The sequence below is a fragment of the Mytilus californianus genome, unplaced genomic scaffold, assembly GCF_021869535.1.
Source record: "Mytilus californianus isolate M0D057914Y unplaced genomic scaffold, xbMytCali1.0.p SCAF_4, whole genome shotgun sequence".
In the NCBI taxonomy this organism is placed as follows: Eukaryota; Metazoa; Mollusca; class Bivalvia; order Mytilida; family Mytilidae; genus Mytilus; species Mytilus californianus.
The window spans coordinates 45726521-45745410 of NW_026262690.1; the positions used below are offsets into that span (position 1 = coordinate 45726521).

General features: G+C 33.3%; 1 protein-coding gene across 4 annotated transcripts in view; it reads right to left on the minus strand.

Annotated features, from left to right (window-relative positions):
* LOC127738111 (von Willebrand factor A domain-containing protein 5A-like) overlaps nt 1-10812 on the minus strand; it is a 100791-nt gene extending 89979 nt beyond the window's left edge. The window contains exons 1-4 of one of the 4 annotated variants that reach the window (XM_052249239.1): nt 10762-10812; nt 5874-5913; nt 3098-3216; nt 837-1039 (exon numbers count right to left, since the gene is read on the minus strand). In XM_052249239.1, the coding sequence (XP_052105199.1) occupies nt 837-1039; nt 3098-3161 (267 nt within the window). In that variant the 5' untranslated portion in view covers nt 3162-3216; nt 5874-5913; nt 10762-10812. Of the gene's footprint in view, nt 1-836; nt 1040-3097; nt 3217-5873; nt 5914-8619; nt 9118-10562; nt 10653-10701 lie in introns of those variants that run through there. The other 3 variants (XM_052249238.1, XM_052249241.1, XM_052249240.1) reach the window with 3 other exon arrangements.
* Between the last annotated feature and the right edge of the window lie 8078 nt (nt 10813-18890).

Consider the following 18890-nt stretch of genomic DNA (forward strand, 5'->3'; position numbering starts at 1 on the left):
ACGAAACTTCATAGTAAGAGTGGCACAGTTTTAGCCGTAAAAGGAGTTCCTATGGGAAATTGCATTGTCTATATTTACAGAAGTGCAACCTGTATGGACTAATGCTTGTCTCACAGGGCACTCTTCCTATATAAAGGTATACACAGACGTGTTGCTGGTGTGGGCCACATTTTTTGAATGTCAAATATATCAATGGGGCGTAATTTTGTGGAGATAATATAGATATATGTAGAAATTAATATGTCAATGGGTCATAAATAGCAATCTTCTGTTAAGATGTTTGTAAAACTGTGTACTGATCTTGTTGTCTAATAATATGAATGATCCCATGTGGTTTACATCTAAGGATTCCATAGATTGTTTTTCTGATAGCTGGGAAAATATATCAATATGTTATATTTTTCCTATGAAATGTATGATTGATTGATTGTGATTGCTTACTGCTTACGCAGCATCAGCACAAAAAGGCTATATTGCGGCGATATGAAATATATGAATGGTAGGGATTTTTGCAAATAAAAATATACGATTTTAAACCCCAGCCAGACATCTGTACCCAAATTTGAATGTTGAGACCCCCCCCCCGTGGTTTGTCTCAGTGTTCTTTTTTTTCCTTAGACCATGCTGTTGTCTGTCTTTGTTCAACTTATGATTGTTTTTCCATCAAAAACCTAATTTCATCAATAGATGGAATTTAATTGTGGTCATGAAATATTATCATGACACTGTCATTCATACTTTAATATATTAGAATTCTTCTTTGAACCCTTTTGACATCATCCGCTTCAATAAACATTCACATTTTTGGGGGAAAATATATGACTTTTTAATCTTACCTGTTGTTTTTCCTGACATTCTGCTACAATATGTCTGCCATTAATATCTGCTTCAAACTTATACACAGCTGACATGTCGTCAATAGGAAAGACATAACGTGTCTCAATAGATTCTGTGTAGTTGTTAACATAGGTCAAGTTAGATTCAACATTGGCAATGAAGCCTTGGATTGTCACATGTGTTTTTGATTCTGTTAACGACACTGGAAAGACAAACTAAATCTACAATCTGATGAATCAATTTGTCAGTACTTAACCTTTATAATTCAATATTCAATATCAGTAGAGAGATATAGTAAAAAAATGGAGAATGTGTCCATGGACACAGATGATGCCCCTGCTTGCATATAACGTTATAAAGGGACATAACTCAAGAACGGTAAAATTGACGCTACCCAAATTCATACTTGATCTGAATTTTGTGGTAATAAGCATTGTGTATAAGTTACATAACATTTGGTTGAGGCAAACTTAAGTTTGAGAACAGAAACTAAAAATTCAGCAATGTTTCCATATGTAAAGGGGCATAACTCTAGAACAGTAAAAGTGACGCCACCAAAATGCAAACTTGATCTGTATTTTGTGGTAATAGGCATTGTGAATAAGTTTCACAACATTTGGTTGAGGCAAACTAAAGTAAGAGAACGGAAACCAATTTGTGGGACGTACGGACGGACGGACACGCAGACGGACAAGGGTTAAACTTAATGCCCCCTCTGCTCCGGCCTGGGCATAAAAACTGACTTTACAAATTTAACCAGAAAAAGCATTTTACTTAATAAATTAAGTTGAACAGAGAGATCTACAGAGCATTTACATTGCAATACAGTTTTAAATTAAAATAGTTAACAGAGCTCCAGATAAGAATTTACACATTGGGGTTTTCACCCACCAGCATCATCAATTCTAATTCACCCCTAAGGCAAAGGCCAAATTGAATTTTTACAACCAAAATCTTGGATATTTTCTTTGAACGGGACAGTGTTCAACCCACAACCTCTCCGGCTAAGGCTCACGCACTCCTTAAGAGAATGTTTACGTTCTGCCATGTTTGTTATTGAAAATGTAATAGGCCCCTTTATACTTTTCATATCTAATAATTTACCAAATCCATATTAATATGGAAATTTAATTTAAAATCCAATATTAACTGATAAATATCAAAATCAAATGTTTCATTACAAATTACTCGTTTCTTTTCATAGCATTGCATAACATAAACTGGAATCCGCTTGTATTTACCAAAATGAAAAAAGTATATAAATCAGCTGGGAACCAGCTTATGCATTACAATGTATAAACTACAAAACGTAATCAGTTATTCAATCTGTGTTGGTGTTTCATACTGAGGCATGCATTTTGTTTTAGCTGAAGATCATTCAAATATTAATTTTATTAATATATTTAATAGTATTTAACTAAAGAATGGAACTGTTTTAGCTTCAAAGTTGTATGCTAGTAGTAACTATGAAGTATGGATTTTCCGCACTCTCACCATAATTATTTTCAATATATACGTGCTAAACAAACTTTCGGTTAAAATGAAATACAGCTTCCCCAATTGTTTATTCATGATTTTGACTTATTTTCACACTCGAGGAGTGTTCTGGAATCATTTACAAGCATTTTCAACTTCTACTTTATGATGGAAAATGATAATACCGCAAACGATCACACATGTCTTGAAATTACCAGAGTTTTATAAAGATGTATTCAAGCAGTTACAAAAATTTTTTTTTTCTGAATTCTCATGGACAATGTACCAGTGTGGACTTTACAAGGCTGATTACAGTATTAATATATTTCTTGTTTTTAGTAATAAAACTTTTAGTCAAAACGTCTTTTGTAAATGTTACCTTATTGACCAGAGTAAAATATGAGAGGTGACATTTAAATGGAGGTTTAAAAAGCATAGGTTCATGTATTACTACAAAGGGAAAAGTGAAGGGTGACAAAACAGGACAAATTTTTGCTTAATACTTCCTGGGGCCTGAATTGGAGATTAAAAGTCTAATTTGGAAGGCCACAACCTAGGAAATTAGGAGAGGATTGTGGTTACAACAATTGGAACATCTGACATCATCTGTGAAATAGATTTTCCTCTCAACAAACTTGTGATGGCGTCCTTAAAACTTTTTCTTCAACTTCACCACTTAGAACTCTTGGTTTAATAGCTTCCTTGTATTTAAACAGCAACCCTAAATTATGCCTCTGCAATATGAACTCCATATTTTTAACCAAAGTTCAAAGGAAATACAAACCAGGTTTTTGTCCTGACAGCAGACCATACTTCTTTCCATTTTCCATTTTGATGCGACTGGCCATACTAAAATCTAATATACTGATGAACTGTATGTGAGGTCAGGAAAAATTCTGTATCCTAAAAAAAATTAGTTAATTTGATATAGCCGTTTTACACAATATCAATTAAGAAAAGATAAAAAAAATAAAAGGGGAATGTGTCCATGGGACACAGATGATGCCCCCCCTTGCATATCATATAAAGTTATAAAGGGACATAACTGAAGAACAGTAAAAGTGACACTACCCAAATTTGTAATTGGTCTGTATTTTGTGGTAATAAGCATTGTGTATAAGTTTCATAACATTTGGTTGAGGCTAACTTAAATAAGGGATCGGAAACGAAAAATTCAGCAATTTTTCCATTTGTAAAGGGGCATTACTCTAGAACAGTTAAAGTGATACCACCAAAATTCAATCTTGATCTATGTTTTGTGGTAATAAGCATTGTGTATAAGTTTCATATAATTTGGTTGTGTCAAACTAAAGTTAGAGAACGGAAACCAACTTTGGGACGTACGGACGGATGGATGCACGTACGTACGGACGGACAAGGGTAAAACTTAATGCCCCCTCCGCTACGGAGGGGGCATAAAAAGCTTATGAACATGTTCAAAAGATCTATGGATTAAAAAAATATTTTTATCCATATTTCACATGTTTCAGAAAAGAAAAGAGACGTCTTCTGAAGTTGAAGTAGAAGAATCATCATAATAATGGTAGTCTACAATAATGCTTAATATGAGTTGTTTTACACTTACAGAAGTAGATGAAAAGTTATATCATGTAAATGGTAAAAAAACATCAAGATGTAATAAAAAAAACCTGAAAATGTTGGCAAACTTTTTGCGAAGTTGAAAAAATTTGGACTAAAAGCAAAATTGTGGCTATATTAACGCATAAAACCCACATGTATTAACTTAATATAGTATAACAAATCAACAAGTTACATCCTCCGTTATCTTTTGAAAACACGTGCAGGGAGTGTCCCATTTTAAAAACAGTTTCTTCACCAAGGAACTGCACATGCACGATTTCAATACTTTTTAAATAATAAACATTTGAATTAAATAAAAGCAGAATGTGTCTGAGGACACGAATGCCCCCTATCAAGCTTTAAGTTTAAAAGGGCATAACTCTAGAAAGGTAAATGACTTACAAACCAAATTCGAACTCTGTCTGCGTAATGTGGTTCTTAGCATTTTGTATGAGTTTCAATAAAATTTGGATGAGGATAACTTTAAGTCATATGACATGTATGAAACAATTTCTAGAAATTTTGAGTTTGTCGAAAATTATTGAATCAATGCATCCATATATACTAAACTAAGTCTTGCATGCACGTTTTTTTATATTTATCAAACATCTATAATGTATTATTGACAAATAATATTTCTTTCAGTGGTTGTTGATTGCAAGCTAATTAATTTCGAGTTTGTTGCCGAAGTTTACCGGATCGTGACATTGATAAACAATAAAAAGCATGACAGATAAGTGAATTGAAAGAGCCATGACATTTGTTTTTATATTTCCCATGTGTTCCCATTTGTTCATTAAACTATTCCTTAACAGTTGTTAAAAGATTTGTTGTATTAAATTTGTTCTTTAAGCATCTGTTATTTCTATTTACCTTCAAAAGTGTGTTTACATTCTTTCATTACGGCTTTCCCCTCGCACTTGGGCAGTGCGGTGGGCGCAGTTAAAACGACAGGGCTGGTCGATAGGTCACTGCATACAGGAAGACATCGGCGAATTAGTGTCTGGGAAGCCAATAATTAAATATCGATACATTTATGACGATTTTGATCATATAAAGGATTTTCTTTTAAAAAAAAGTTCACATTCACCTCTTTTAGAGTAAAACTTAGCCATTCAAGTATATAAAACATGTTAAAACTTTTTTTTCAAATTTGAGGTTTCATATGACTTTAAGCTAGAGTGAGGAAACAAAAAAATGTGCCATTTTCTAAGTTATAAAAGGGCATAACTCTAGAAAGGCAAGTGACTCACTGCCCAAATTCGAACTATGTCTGCAAGTTTTTGTTTTTAGCATTGTGTATGAGTTTCATAAAATTTGCATGAGGCAAACTTAAGTTAGTGTGTGGAAACAAAAATGGAACTGAGGGAAGGAAGGTCAAGGAAAACACTTATTGCTCATGTAGCCGCATAAAAATATACGATTATCAAGCCTCGATGAATATATGACTTTATTCTCAAAGCATGTTTGGTTGATAATTGTCACCGATATATCCAAACTGTTATTTTACTTTGCAAGCTGAACCGTTTGAATATGATATAATATACGTATTTGATCAGGGTGACCCAGCATACGTCACTTCCATTATTTAGAATTAGAGGGTGTCAGTGGCTCGTTTTACTAAATTGTTCAGGTGTGTGAATGAAACAAAGTACTTTGGAAATATCTCTATAATTACAAGAAGAAATTATATTTTTTTTTGCATTTTTAAACAATTATTTTGAACTTTACTATTATTCAAACATGTTTTATGCGTTAATACCTCTTTAAAAGATCAAGACAGTAGACTCAAAAATGCCTGAAATGCAAAAGGTGTATCTGACTTACTCCTCAAGAATAGCTTATTTCTAAAAAAAAAAAAAAAAAAAAAGAATCGCCAGGGATTAAGGTGCTAATTGATTCATCAGGTCAACCTTTCAGTAGATGTTCTTTTAATCTATCAGGATGCATCTTGCAAGGCAAAAAATATTTACACCTACCCAAATCAGTTGTTCTGTAAACAGATTAAGCTGTCTTTATCTAAAAATATATAAGCATTATGTATAAGCTCTTACTATAATTTGTATATAAATAACATGAATTTAACGGTACTTGTATATAACTAATCTTCCAAGAAGCAGTTGTGTATATGATTATTATCTGTATGGGGTTCAAGGAAGATTTTTCTTGAGAACTTTAGCTTCAAGCTTAAGGCTATCAAATTGTTGCATTTGACATATAATTTTCCCTTTGCTTGCTTTTGGAGGGTTTTTTTTTTAAATACTTTTAAGTCCAGCACAGTGAGGATTAATACAAGATATCCCTGACAAACTTCGTAATGAATGACATAAATCAGTTAAGAAAGTGCTAAAGTATGGTACTGAATGCATATATCTGTTTAAATGCCTTTCAATACAAATACATGCCTTTTGTTTATCTGATGAGATAAGCCCTTACCAAATGATTTTTACAGTTTGTTCTGATGTAATCTGTTACACCGCTGTCAAAGATTAATGAGGTTTGAGCACTCACAAATATGTTTAACTCTGCCACATTCTTAAATGCTCCTGTCCCAAGTCAGGAGTCCTATATTCACATTGATTCAGTAGTTGTCGTTGGTTACTGTCCGACACATTTGTTTTCTGTTTATTATTTTCAGCATAAATTAGGCCGTTGGTTTTCTATTTTAAATTGTTTCACATTTGGTTATGCAGAGGCCTTTTATCACATTTATAGCTTACTAAACATATTGTATTTTAACTTTTACATACATGTTCAAAACATCAAAAGTAACAACTTACTTCCAGTACATGACATTGGTGTTAAGTTTCAACTTTTGTAGTCATATTGTTTGAATGTCTACAATGTATTGTGTATCAATTAACGTCTGAATGTCTACACTGTATTGTGTATCATTATTGTCTGAATGTTCCCAAACTCTCTCTGACTGACAAAATGTCCGACAAAAAATCATTCGGCCAGACAGAAATTTGTAGATTTTTTAGTTGAAAATATAGTAGAAAATGTCAAATTTCTTTTTCGGTCAGACAATCTCTACAACAGTTTGGCACAGACTGGTATTGTGTATCATTATTGTTTGAATGTCAACTATGTATTGTGTGTCATTATTGTTTGAATGTCTACAATGTATTGTGTGTCATTATTGTTTGAATGTCTACAATGTATTGTGTGTCATTATTGTTTGAATGTCTACAATGTAATATTGTGTGTCATTATTGTTTGAATGTCTACAATGTATTGTGTGTCATTATTGCTTGAATGTCTACAATGTATTGTGTGTTATTATTGTTTGAATGTCTACACTGTATTGTGTATCATTATTGTTTGAATTTTTTAATGTCTACACTGTATTGTGTATCATTATTGTTTGGATGTTTGAATGTCTACAAACAAAATGTGAGTAATGAATAATAGTGGGATATAAATGATTTTCATGAAGAAAATAATGTCTTCCAAGGAAGTATTTGTTGAAGGAAGGCATCACAGCAAAAACAAAATAGTCTTACAATCTTACAAGCTTCATTATTATTTGGATTAGAAATACCCATTTATCAGATACTTGCATCACTTACAGGTACGGATCCAAGGTAAGGTATTGAAAAGGGGTCCCTGGCAAGTCAACACTAGGAGTGGGACTTTTAAAGTCTATGCATTAACCATTCATGTATATGTAGCTCCATAAGGCCGTCTCGGCCCCCTCAATACTCCTCTGACTTGCACCAGTAGCCTTTTGCATCGATCAAGCTGACCTGTTACAACTATTCTTCTATGAAGTTATGTTCTTACAATATGCAGATCATAAAACAATTTTCTGCCAATTCTTTTTAACTCTACTAGAGTTTCCCGCACTATCACATTTATGACATTTCCATGTTCAGTGGAAAGTGACATAAAATGAGTCAAAACATGCATCTTCCAATCAATGCATTTTACCAGAAATTTTTTACCTCACAAAGCAAATATCTTCACGTAACAATGTGTGTTTTACTGGTCTAGTGGTTAAGACCGATGGCTACAATGCTAAAGGTCCCATGTTTTTTATTCCGACTCTGGCGCTGGAAATTTTAGTACATCAGAAGGGCGATTTTCACCTTCCCACATCTCTGGTACCTAGACTGAATCGCTCCCGACTTTGACCTGGAGATCAATCTGCTAATATCTCTTTGGTTTGTATGTTCCTACCGAGTGGCCTGGTGGTTCTCTCTTAGTACTAATTCGGCTTCCTCCTAATAACTGACTTCCCCGTGTCCTAGCACTCCCTCTGATATGGAGTGGGGATTATTTTTGTAAATATTGTTGTAAATACGCTAGTGACACATCTCCATTAATCCTGATAGGGAGTTTTGTCGACATATGGACCCACAGCCAGAAAATATAATGTACCTTACTGTCCTTAGTTATAATATATATACTACTAGGGGGTTTAACAGAGGCGGATTTAGGGGGGGGCAGGGTGATAAGGCCCCCCTTTTGTGGGAAAAATTTGGTTGACCACTGAAGCATGACTGGAGCGGGGCCCCCTTATAAAAATTTCTGGATCCGCCACACAGGTACTTGTTTTCTATCCATGGCAAGATCTACTATCCCTATATAGAAAACAAATGCCTGTGATCCGCCACTGTTTAACGACCCATGAGGGTCTCGCACGGTCGGCTAATCGTAAGCGGGACACACAATTTATACAGGCAATCTGTCAAATATGTAAAGATGAGTATATATGATTACCTGATAACACATTTTTCTAGAGTGACAATTTGGCGGGAATCTTGGAAGTTACTGGGTTCCGCTAAACACCTACATGCTAAACACGGACATGAACAAACCAGAAAATAATTGTGTCTTCAATAACATTTTAACTTTTCGATGGTTTTCTTTGAAATTTGAAATTTGTTAAAGAAAAAAAAGTAGTATTTGATATTAAAATTTTTTTTTTTATGATGGATATTTTCTTAACGTTTAATCTGAACCGTGAGAGACACATCTAATATTATAATAACCACCTTATTCCTGAACGGTTTGAGTCATAACCCCCCAAAGTCAAACCCAACCTTCCCTTTGTGGTATGGAACCTTGTGTTTCAATTTCATAGAGATCCAGTGACTATATAATACTTAAGTAATTGTCCATTAACCAGAACAACCTTTCCCCCCCCCCTTTTTGCCCGGCCCCAATTCCAGGCTGAATCGTTTGGGCCATAACCCCCAAATTCAATCACAACCTTCCCTTTGAGGTACAATTTCATAGAGATCCATACACTTATACACAAGTTATTGTCTGGAAACTAGAAAAATGCTTTTTTTGCTTTTTTTTTTACCCCTAATTCCTAAACAGTTGGGACCATAACCCCCAAAATCAATCCCAACCTTCCTTTTGTGCTATTGAACCTTGTGGTAAATTTTCATAGAGATCCATTCACTTATACTAAAGTTATTGTCCTGAAACCAAATGTCTGACGACGTCGACGACGACATGATAGCAATTGTGTGGAATGCTCGTAACGTTGATACAACGAACCTTATATACGCCGTGACAGACTTTCAAATCAGCTAAAAATGTTTAATTTGTTCAGACAAACATCGTTCGACAAATTACAAGCACTACACTTTGACAGTAAATCAAATTTTACCAATACGATACAAAACACAGAGGTGAATTCGGTGCTCACAGAACAGCTCCAAGATATACGGGTAAAATGCATATAAGTTAACCCTATATCAGAGACTTAACAATAATATGCGCGTATATTCTACTCAGTTTTATACGACTTAAGATTTTATATTTTGTATTTAGTCACCAAAGAAACTGTAAACGCTTATCATTTCAACAATATACAAGTATATTTAATTAATATATAAACATAGATTTCAACAAAATACACGTATGTTATCGCCAATGACGTGAATGGCTGTAGACTCATATAGTCGACGTATATACGTACGTACGTTATTTCATTGGAAATCTCAACATACTAAAATACAAAAGGCAGGTATAGAAATATGATCATCCCTATACACTTCTACCGTTCAGCAGTAAACCCTTGCTACAGTGAGACGTCTGTTTTGCCGTGTGTGACAATAAATACGCAACTACGTACGGTCCGTGTTGGTAGAGTCTCACGTGTAGGTAGAGTCTCACGCTCTCTGTACGTTAACGAACGCAACAACTTTCTGCGAAGTCCTTAGGCGTAAATCGACTATGACTATAGCCATTTACGTCATTGGCCAGATAATATACGCGTATTTTGTTGAAATCTATGTTTATATATTGTTTAAATATACCGTTGCAAGATACATTTCTTTCACTTTCCAACATTCCCTCATTTTCCAGTGGCAGTTCAAGTTGCCACCCCTTCACCCAGGTCGACCTACGTTGTAGAACCTTAATATTGTAATATTCTTTAATGAGTTATCGTTCTGAATATGCAGGAAATAGTTACCACTGGACATTAAGCAAGCACCAATCAATATACTAATCAATCAATTTACCACACTTCCATATACATGTTCATCATGAATGTTGTCCAATTGCTATTTAATTAATATATTTTATAATTACTGACCAGAGGTCTCTTGTGTTGTTGTCTCATTATCGTTTACTCTACAGCAACTCTACACCTCCCTTTATGCATACTACTAGTTGCTGGGAACTAAGTACCTGAATTTTCTTACCTGTTGTTTATGTGCTCTGATATCATTGTATAATCGTTATCATTTACAAAAATAGATATTTCAACGAGCATCACAAATAAATTATATTCAAAATCGAAAAGGGGCGTTTAAAGACTAACGAAAATTTACGGATATTTACCTTCTTCTTTATTCCTTCTTATTCTGTCTTTGAATTATGTCAGTCTTGAATATATCTTACCTGAGAAATACACTGTATTCTTTTGATATTGTACACATTTCACAATTTAAATCTATAATCATTTTAAAAATAGATATTACCTTATTACCGTGAGCCTAAAAATAAATCGTTTTGGAAATAGGGTATGGTTAATTAATTGACAATGATGCTGTGAAATATTTGGTTTTTTTCTCTCCAAAATTACCGGTATTTCACATCATTTAGTAATTCTTATTTTCTATTACGCGTTTCCTTTAAAAGAGTTGAATTTTTCGTGCTGAACAGATCGGAATCACGAAAAAAAAACCAGCTATACTTCTGTATGGTAGGCGATTACTGCCATAATTCTATGCATCCATGTTCTATATTCCTTAACGTATTTATCCATAGTTCTTAAAATTGCGACCCAAAACACAAAAGATTTGTACTCGGTATGCGAAACAGGATAATCATTAAAGGTTGGTGAGACTTGCTTTCCTGTTTTTCCAAACCTCGTACAAATAAATTATATCATATAGAACAGTTTCCTATTATGTGCATATATCGTATTTCTATTTCTTTAATAAACACATATAATGATTTCAGATAAGTGGCATAGCTTTAACTTTATCTCAAATGAGGCACTTTGAACACTTTGCATCAATGGAAAATTGTGTGGGTAACCCCCACCCCTACCCAAACACTGGTGCTTTAATCAAAGCGTAATGAAATAATTCCAATATATACAAAAGAGTGTGTTGTTTGACGATGAAAAAAGTCGAAAATAAGGAAAATTAAATTTTCGAGCGAGTTTATAACAAAAGTATATCCCAATTGGTATTGCTCTGCAAGTAGGCTAGTTTTAAATCATATTTATATCAAGTTCAAGGAACACGTAGCTGCATGCATCCAATACCGTTCAGCGGGTTGACACGTGTGTCAAGATCCGGCCAACAGATTAAAAGTAGTATCTAAGCTCGGTCAATAGAATGGCACTGGTGGGGGAAATAGTTTATCAATATTCTGGATCAGTTCAACATACATATGTATAAATATATCCTCTCCATGTGTAAATATTAAAAGAAAAACAAAGGTTACTATTTTGTTTAACATTTTACCGATGTTACTTATTTTTCTCAGTATTTTTCATTCTAGTGTGTTAATAATACTATGTAATAAGAAATTAAGCCACTGGTTAAAAATCTCTTATTTTCCTGCACCGTCAAACGAATGTCCAACTCTAACGTGGTTTTGACTGCGGGATGGGATCGGTCCAGGAATTGCAATATTCTGTGCCCTGTCAACCCTTGGGGTAAAACAACAATTCACCCAATGTTTTGATATAACTATCATGGACAAAACAGAATGACACCCAGTTATGTCAAGGGTTGAATTCATATGTGTATGTAGAATTTGATTAATTTTAAAAGGGGTAATAGAGCAAAGGATAAGGGATTTGTTAATTGCAGATGTTTTAATCTGAAAACTGAAGTGAGTCAGTCATAAAAATATTTAGCACATACTTACAACTTCTCATCCAATCAAATTGCTTTTTGCCTTCTAATTTTCATAGTACATACTTTTTCCGTGTACTAAGTATCGGTTAGTCTATGAAAAGGTATGTACTATGAAATTTAGAGCGAGGGGCTTGCCCCGAGCATTTAATTTCATAGTATAAATAGCAAAGTAAGAGATTTTTTAACCAGTTGCAAGCCCCTCGCTCTAAATTTCATAGTACATACCTTTTCATAGACTAACCGATAGTTAATATGACAACTATTTAAAAATGGATGGTTTAGATGTTCTGGTAAATAGTAAGTTAATATCTTAACTGGTTGATGAAAAAAAATACGATTATTGCTTTTAATTAATTGAAAAAAAGATCATAGAAAAGATCATGAAATTTTTTTTAGGATTAAAAAAAGAAAATATTACATTGAATTGCTACACCTGTTTTTGTATACTAAAAATGTAAACATCACTCAGGTCAATTTAAGAACTTTTCATTGTATGAATGAACGAATGAATGAATGGATGAATGGTTGATTATAGTCCAACCTAAATTAATATGTAAAGTCGAGCACTGTAGATGTAAAATACAGCGCTGGAGATGCAAAGTCCAACGCTATAGATTTGAAGTCCATCTTTGCATCTCCAGGGTTGTGCATTATATCTACATCGCTCAACTTTATATCTCCAGCGCTAGAATTTTTATATGTCTACAGCACTAGACTTTACATTTGCAGCGCTGGAGTTAACATCATTTGCACTGGACTTTACCTCTCCAGCGCTTGACTTCAGATGTTCAGCGCTAAACTTTAGATTTCCAGTGCTGGACTTTATATCTACAGGGCTAGACTTTACATCTCCAGAGCTTAACTTTAAAAAGCTTTAAAAACTCTATATCTGTATGAAACCAACAATGCTCCGTATTCTCGCATATTTTCGTGAATTACACGAAAGAGCAAATCAAATGAAATACCAACCGACTTCCTCACACCTAAGGCCGTTAGTTTTCTCGTTTGAATTGTTTTACATTTGCCATTTCTGGGTCTTTTATAGCTTTCTATGAGGTATGGGTTTTGCTCATTGTTGAATGACGTACGATGGCCTATATTCGTTAACTTCTACGTCGTTTGGTCTTTGGGGAGGTTGTCTCATTGGTAATCATACCACATCCTCCCATTTTAATATTCCTCACACGCTCGTCACGAGAATACAGCAGCGCGCGATCGTATCCGTCGGGTTTTGAAACAAAAATGCTTAAGGTCGATTGTAAGGTGGACAAAGGGTATGGCTTTTTTCAGTTGATACATGTCATTATATGTATTAGTAGCATTAGGTGCATAAAATGTGCCGGTGGCGAAAAATTTTTCATTTAATTTCAGATCTTTCCTGGCCGAGAACACAGTTATTTCGTAATGCATTTCTTTTAGATAATAAATTCAAATTTAAATAATCGTACCAGCCCTTTCTCAAAATTATTTTTACAGTGTAGTGTTCTACTTTTGGGACAAATAATATCAAAATTATAGAAAAGTTTACCAGCTCTAACTCAAAACATGGACAATTCTATGTTAAGGAGGTCTATAATTCAGCTTCACAGCTTCAGACATACTAACATTTCACTTTTTTTAGCTGGACCAAATCACTGCTTTAAAAATGCATCATCCAAATTTTTTTAACACGTAGTTTCAACACCCTACTTTATTTTTTATGCATAACTATATTTGTAGATAACGAAAATTAAAGGCTCGGACCTCCTGTCTCGTGGAAAATAAGAGGATAGAGACAGCACGTTTAAACTACAGTTATTATAAGATTGTATGGATAAGATGAGATAAGTTATTAATATTTGTTTTTGACTCAAAATGTCCATATATCATAATACATGACACAAAATCTTCTGTCGAAACAGGATAAAATCTTAAAATATTTACTGCATTAATATAGTTAAAAACAAGAGCAAGAAACATAACAACATGTGGTTAAATAAGTTGCAACATTCTGGAAATTTAAAGACAAAAAAAGAAAACACACCAAACGAAAAAAAAAAAGCAAGAAAAAGGGGGTCCATGACCCAAGCACCAATAATCTTAACGATTATATTCCCATTTTTTCTAACATCTCCCAGGGATTATTTTTCAAGTATATTTCGAATTGAAGGAAGGGTGGTGGAGATGGTACTTATGATATTCTAACATCTAAATTATTTAATTGGGTAATGAAAGATCTAATTAAAATAAAGCATTGATTTTTGTACAAACACAACAGTTTTGGCTTTATCGTTTATAAGTTTGGAAAAAAATGTGTATTAAGCATTGTAAATATTCGGGGAAAATGAAATAAACGAAACACTTAGTATAGTGTTCCTAGACCTTCGTGGCATGCGTGATCAAATTTCCGAAAAGTGAATGGTCTCCAGTTTTATTCTTTTCAAATTTTCGATACATTCATACCGGTTAGCTATCTCAAATTTTCTGACTTTCAAATAATACATTATGGAAATCTAAACACTGAAAAGAAATATTTTCTTCGGTCGTTTATAGAAGTTAGTTTCAACGCTATATCAATATAATTTAAGCGATAAATGGTGCGCTACATAATAAGGTTCCTTTAACAATATATAGCTTAGTATAGTTTTCAATATATTATATTTGTTGTATCGGAAATGGATTTTTTCAAGATAAAGGTTTTAAGACGAAGTAAATTAACATTGGATTGCAACCTCTCCCTTTTTTTGCTATCGCTTCCTAAAAACGTATGTAAAGGAAAGTATTTATAGAATATAATGTATATTTAGGTAAATTCAACACTGTAAATTAATAAGTTTTCCCGTGTTAGTTCCCCTTCCGTTAAACAGGGAGGAAGCCTATATAAATGAAATAAATAGTTTAAATCTTTTTTGAAACAAAAGAAGAGAGGAACAGTTTTAAATTTTGTTCATCATATATTGCTACAAAACGTAAGTACATTAAGACAATTTACGAAAATTAGGATACTTTTCATTTTTGTTTGTTTGTTATAAACTGTAATTTGAGGTGGTAGTTTTACTGTAATTTGAGGTGGTAGTTTTACTGTAATTTGAGGTGGTAGTTTTACTGTAATTTGAGGTGGTAGTTTTGTCTAATTTCTAAAGAATTATATGTAGAGATAAGATCTCTCTAGGCAATAACCCTTTTCACTGCTGAGTGTTGTAATAAATGTGAAATGCAATAGAAATGTAGAGCCACAAGTATTGCTATAGCTAAATTTGAGTGCAGTTATCAAATTAAATTAAAGGTAAACTTATCTAGACATACACAACAACGAAGATACCATATATTAAGGATTGCATACTGGGATCGGTCTTGTTTTTCTTTGTCTTTTGGTCTATCCGTCAAAAAGTATTTTAACCACAAATCTTACAATATGATTATTGGAACGTAACTTGACAAAATCACATCATACCGCATGTATTTGTGCATATTTGTTCTACTTTTTTATCGACCTGACTTTTTAGGTTTACTATAATACGGAAAACACGAACTTTGAGGTTTCTTCATATGGGCAAGAGTAGACTATCAAAGCAAATTCTGCAAGTCAAAATACATAGGAATTGACAGAAGATTTCTTCGTATCATGTCCGGTTATGCACCTCCTGTTTTATTATTGATTTTATCAGATCTATTTATGAATGTTTCCAATATAGCTATTAAAATAGAATTTGTCATCTATAGTACATATTTAAAGAATCTCCCACAGTTTGGCTAAGGAATCATGTATATATACTAGTATACATAGCTTCTTGCAGTTTTAATTTCATATCAGATTGATTTGTCATTTCTATCGGGAGGTTTGTGAAAGCAAAGCTCTTACGACTTTCACTTGGTTTGAACTAAAATTGATTGTTAAACTTCATACCATACATAGTTGGGCGCCTCCTGTTTTATTTAAAAAAAAAAAAATTTTGGGGGGTTCTCCTTAATAAACCATGGGAATTTCTACGCATTTGCAGGTTATTAATGGGAAATCTCGTACAGTTTACAGTGAATTAAGTGGAACAAACATTAACAGACATTGACTTGCTAAGTACCACGGTCACGCGCACTTTATAAATCTCGTACTTTCGCAGTATAATTAGGGAGGGGTTGGAGGATGTTTGTTTTTGCGGGCTTAATATTTATTTACACCTGTTTATTGTTCAACATATCTATTTCGTGTGGGTCTGCAGTGCAATTCTTGTTTATGCGAATCAGCTAACGCATCTTTTGATTGTGACATAAAAGCTCTAATATATGACGTTGTTAACAACATCTAATTTCGCGTATTTCACGGATTCCAATATTGTACGGTCAGGCTTATTTGTATTTGTTATTTACTGTCTCATGTATTCAAGATAGTCTAGAAGTAAGTCAATGTCATTCTTATTTTTATGCCCGACCTAGGGGCATTATTTTTTTCGGTCTGTGCGTCCGTTCGTCCGTTCGTCCGTCCATCCGTCCGTCTGTCCCGCTTCAGGTTAAAGTTTTTGGTCAAGGTAGTTTTTGATGAAGTTGAAGTCCAATCAACTTGAAACTTAGTACACATATTCCCTATGATATGATCTTTCTAATTTTAATGCCAAATTAGAGTTTTGACCCCAATTTCACGGTCCACTGAACATAGAAAATGATAGTGCGAGTGTGGCTTCCGTGTACTATGGACACATTCTTGTTATCTCAATAATTTTGTCAAAGAGGGAAGGGGCAAAAACAAACTTTGCCTTTTAAAGCAGAGAAGAAGGGGATTTCGAATAATTTTACATTACAACGGACTGCTAATTTTGTGCGGGAACAGAATGAGATCTGACAAATACTGATACATAAATGTGATCTCTTGTATTGCCGGATAATAAAGTAGTTGTGTATTGAAAATTTGAATGTGTGTGTCAATCGTCCAGTTGGCAATATTTGCGAAAATTGTGGGAAACTTCTGCTATAACGTCAGATTCAGTGTTCTGAAGAAAGACAACTCTTTTATTAGAAACAAATGAGGAGGGGGGGGGGGGTGAAAATTAAACATAACTATTTTGAAAGATCGGGTTTATTTGAAAGAGTAGTGTACACAAAGCACTTTCTTTCATGAAACTTTTATGAAGAAGTCACTGGTAGATATTTTTTTAATACAGGAAATGTTTTTCCTTCTTGCGTACTATTTTTGGCGGGAATGAAACAAATCATACCTTTTAAGATAATAACACCAAGAATCTTAAACTCTAAAATCTTGAAATGATAGATATATGATAGATATAAATCTGCTGTTCAATGTAAAAATAAAAAAGAATCATGCTTGTATTTTCGGTATTATTATATTATTCATTTTTTTAAATAACAACCAACTAATGTGCATTATTGGTGGAAACACGAAACTGGGGTTGCTATAGTGATGAAACCAAGTCGGTGACCCCCAAATATTTCATCATATCTTATTCCAAGAAACATGAAATACCTTCATAAAAAACTTTAAGAACAAAAATTACTGGTAGAAAAAAAAAAGAATTTTAGTCTTAAAGTCAACTTTTGCCGAATGACCATATATGAGTCATATATATGTTTTGACTGTTATACAACGCTGATATTTCTAGTAACAGGAACTGTACCATATAGCCTTATGGTTTCACTTTTGTGTGTTTATTCTTCCGCCCAATCCTCCCTTCCCGTATTAGGTTAAAGTTGGCCCCAACTAATAGAATAATTATACAAATAAACTTATAAATAATGAAAATATCCTTCCAATCCAGACTGCCTGTTTTTTTTTTTTTACCATTATTATTTATTCATAAGTTTGTCAAATGATTCAAAGAACCAACTATATGTATTTGTCTTGATTTTGCCGATGTAACTATGGACCAATTGCCGTAATTATAACATATAATATTGATACATGTATTTTTGACAATCAAAACATTACAAAAAAATGAGTTAAAGTTGGGTTTAAGGTGAAGTAGTTGGGCAGTATTCCGGATTCTGCAATAAACATATGGTCGTATAAACTTGAAACTTAGTATATGTGTTCATATAGTTGGGGCTTATTAAAATATAAGCCAAATTAGGGGTTCGACAAGAGTCACTGAACATAGAAATGTGACAGTGCGAACAGGGCATTTATTCTTGTTTTTATATACATTTTGCCTGTTATCACTTTTATCATTATTATCCATAAATTTGGAAATTGGAAACACATATCCACACAATCCTATAAACACAAAAGCCTATAACATAATTTTTATCTAGAAGTAAAAAGGGCACATTAAATATTAACATAAATGAAACTTGTTTTGAATTTTAATTGTACATTCGGTATTTTAATTGTACATTCGGTATTTTTATCTATGAAATAAAATGAAGACTGCATAGATCATACAGGAATCTCACTACGCAAGCACATGTCAGTACACAGTCAGCATTAGACAAAAAGTAAATCTTATGAAATGATTAAATGAATATTTAGACGTTTGTGTTGTACATGTGTACATGGCTAATTTACTCATTTGATATATGTGTTGATGATGCATCATCTCAACAAAAAAAAAAAAAACAAAAAAAAAACTATATCTATTTGCAAATATAAACCAATGGATAGGTTGTCTCATTGACAATCTGACCACATCCAACTTTTAATAGTATAATATGATCGGTAAAACAAAATTG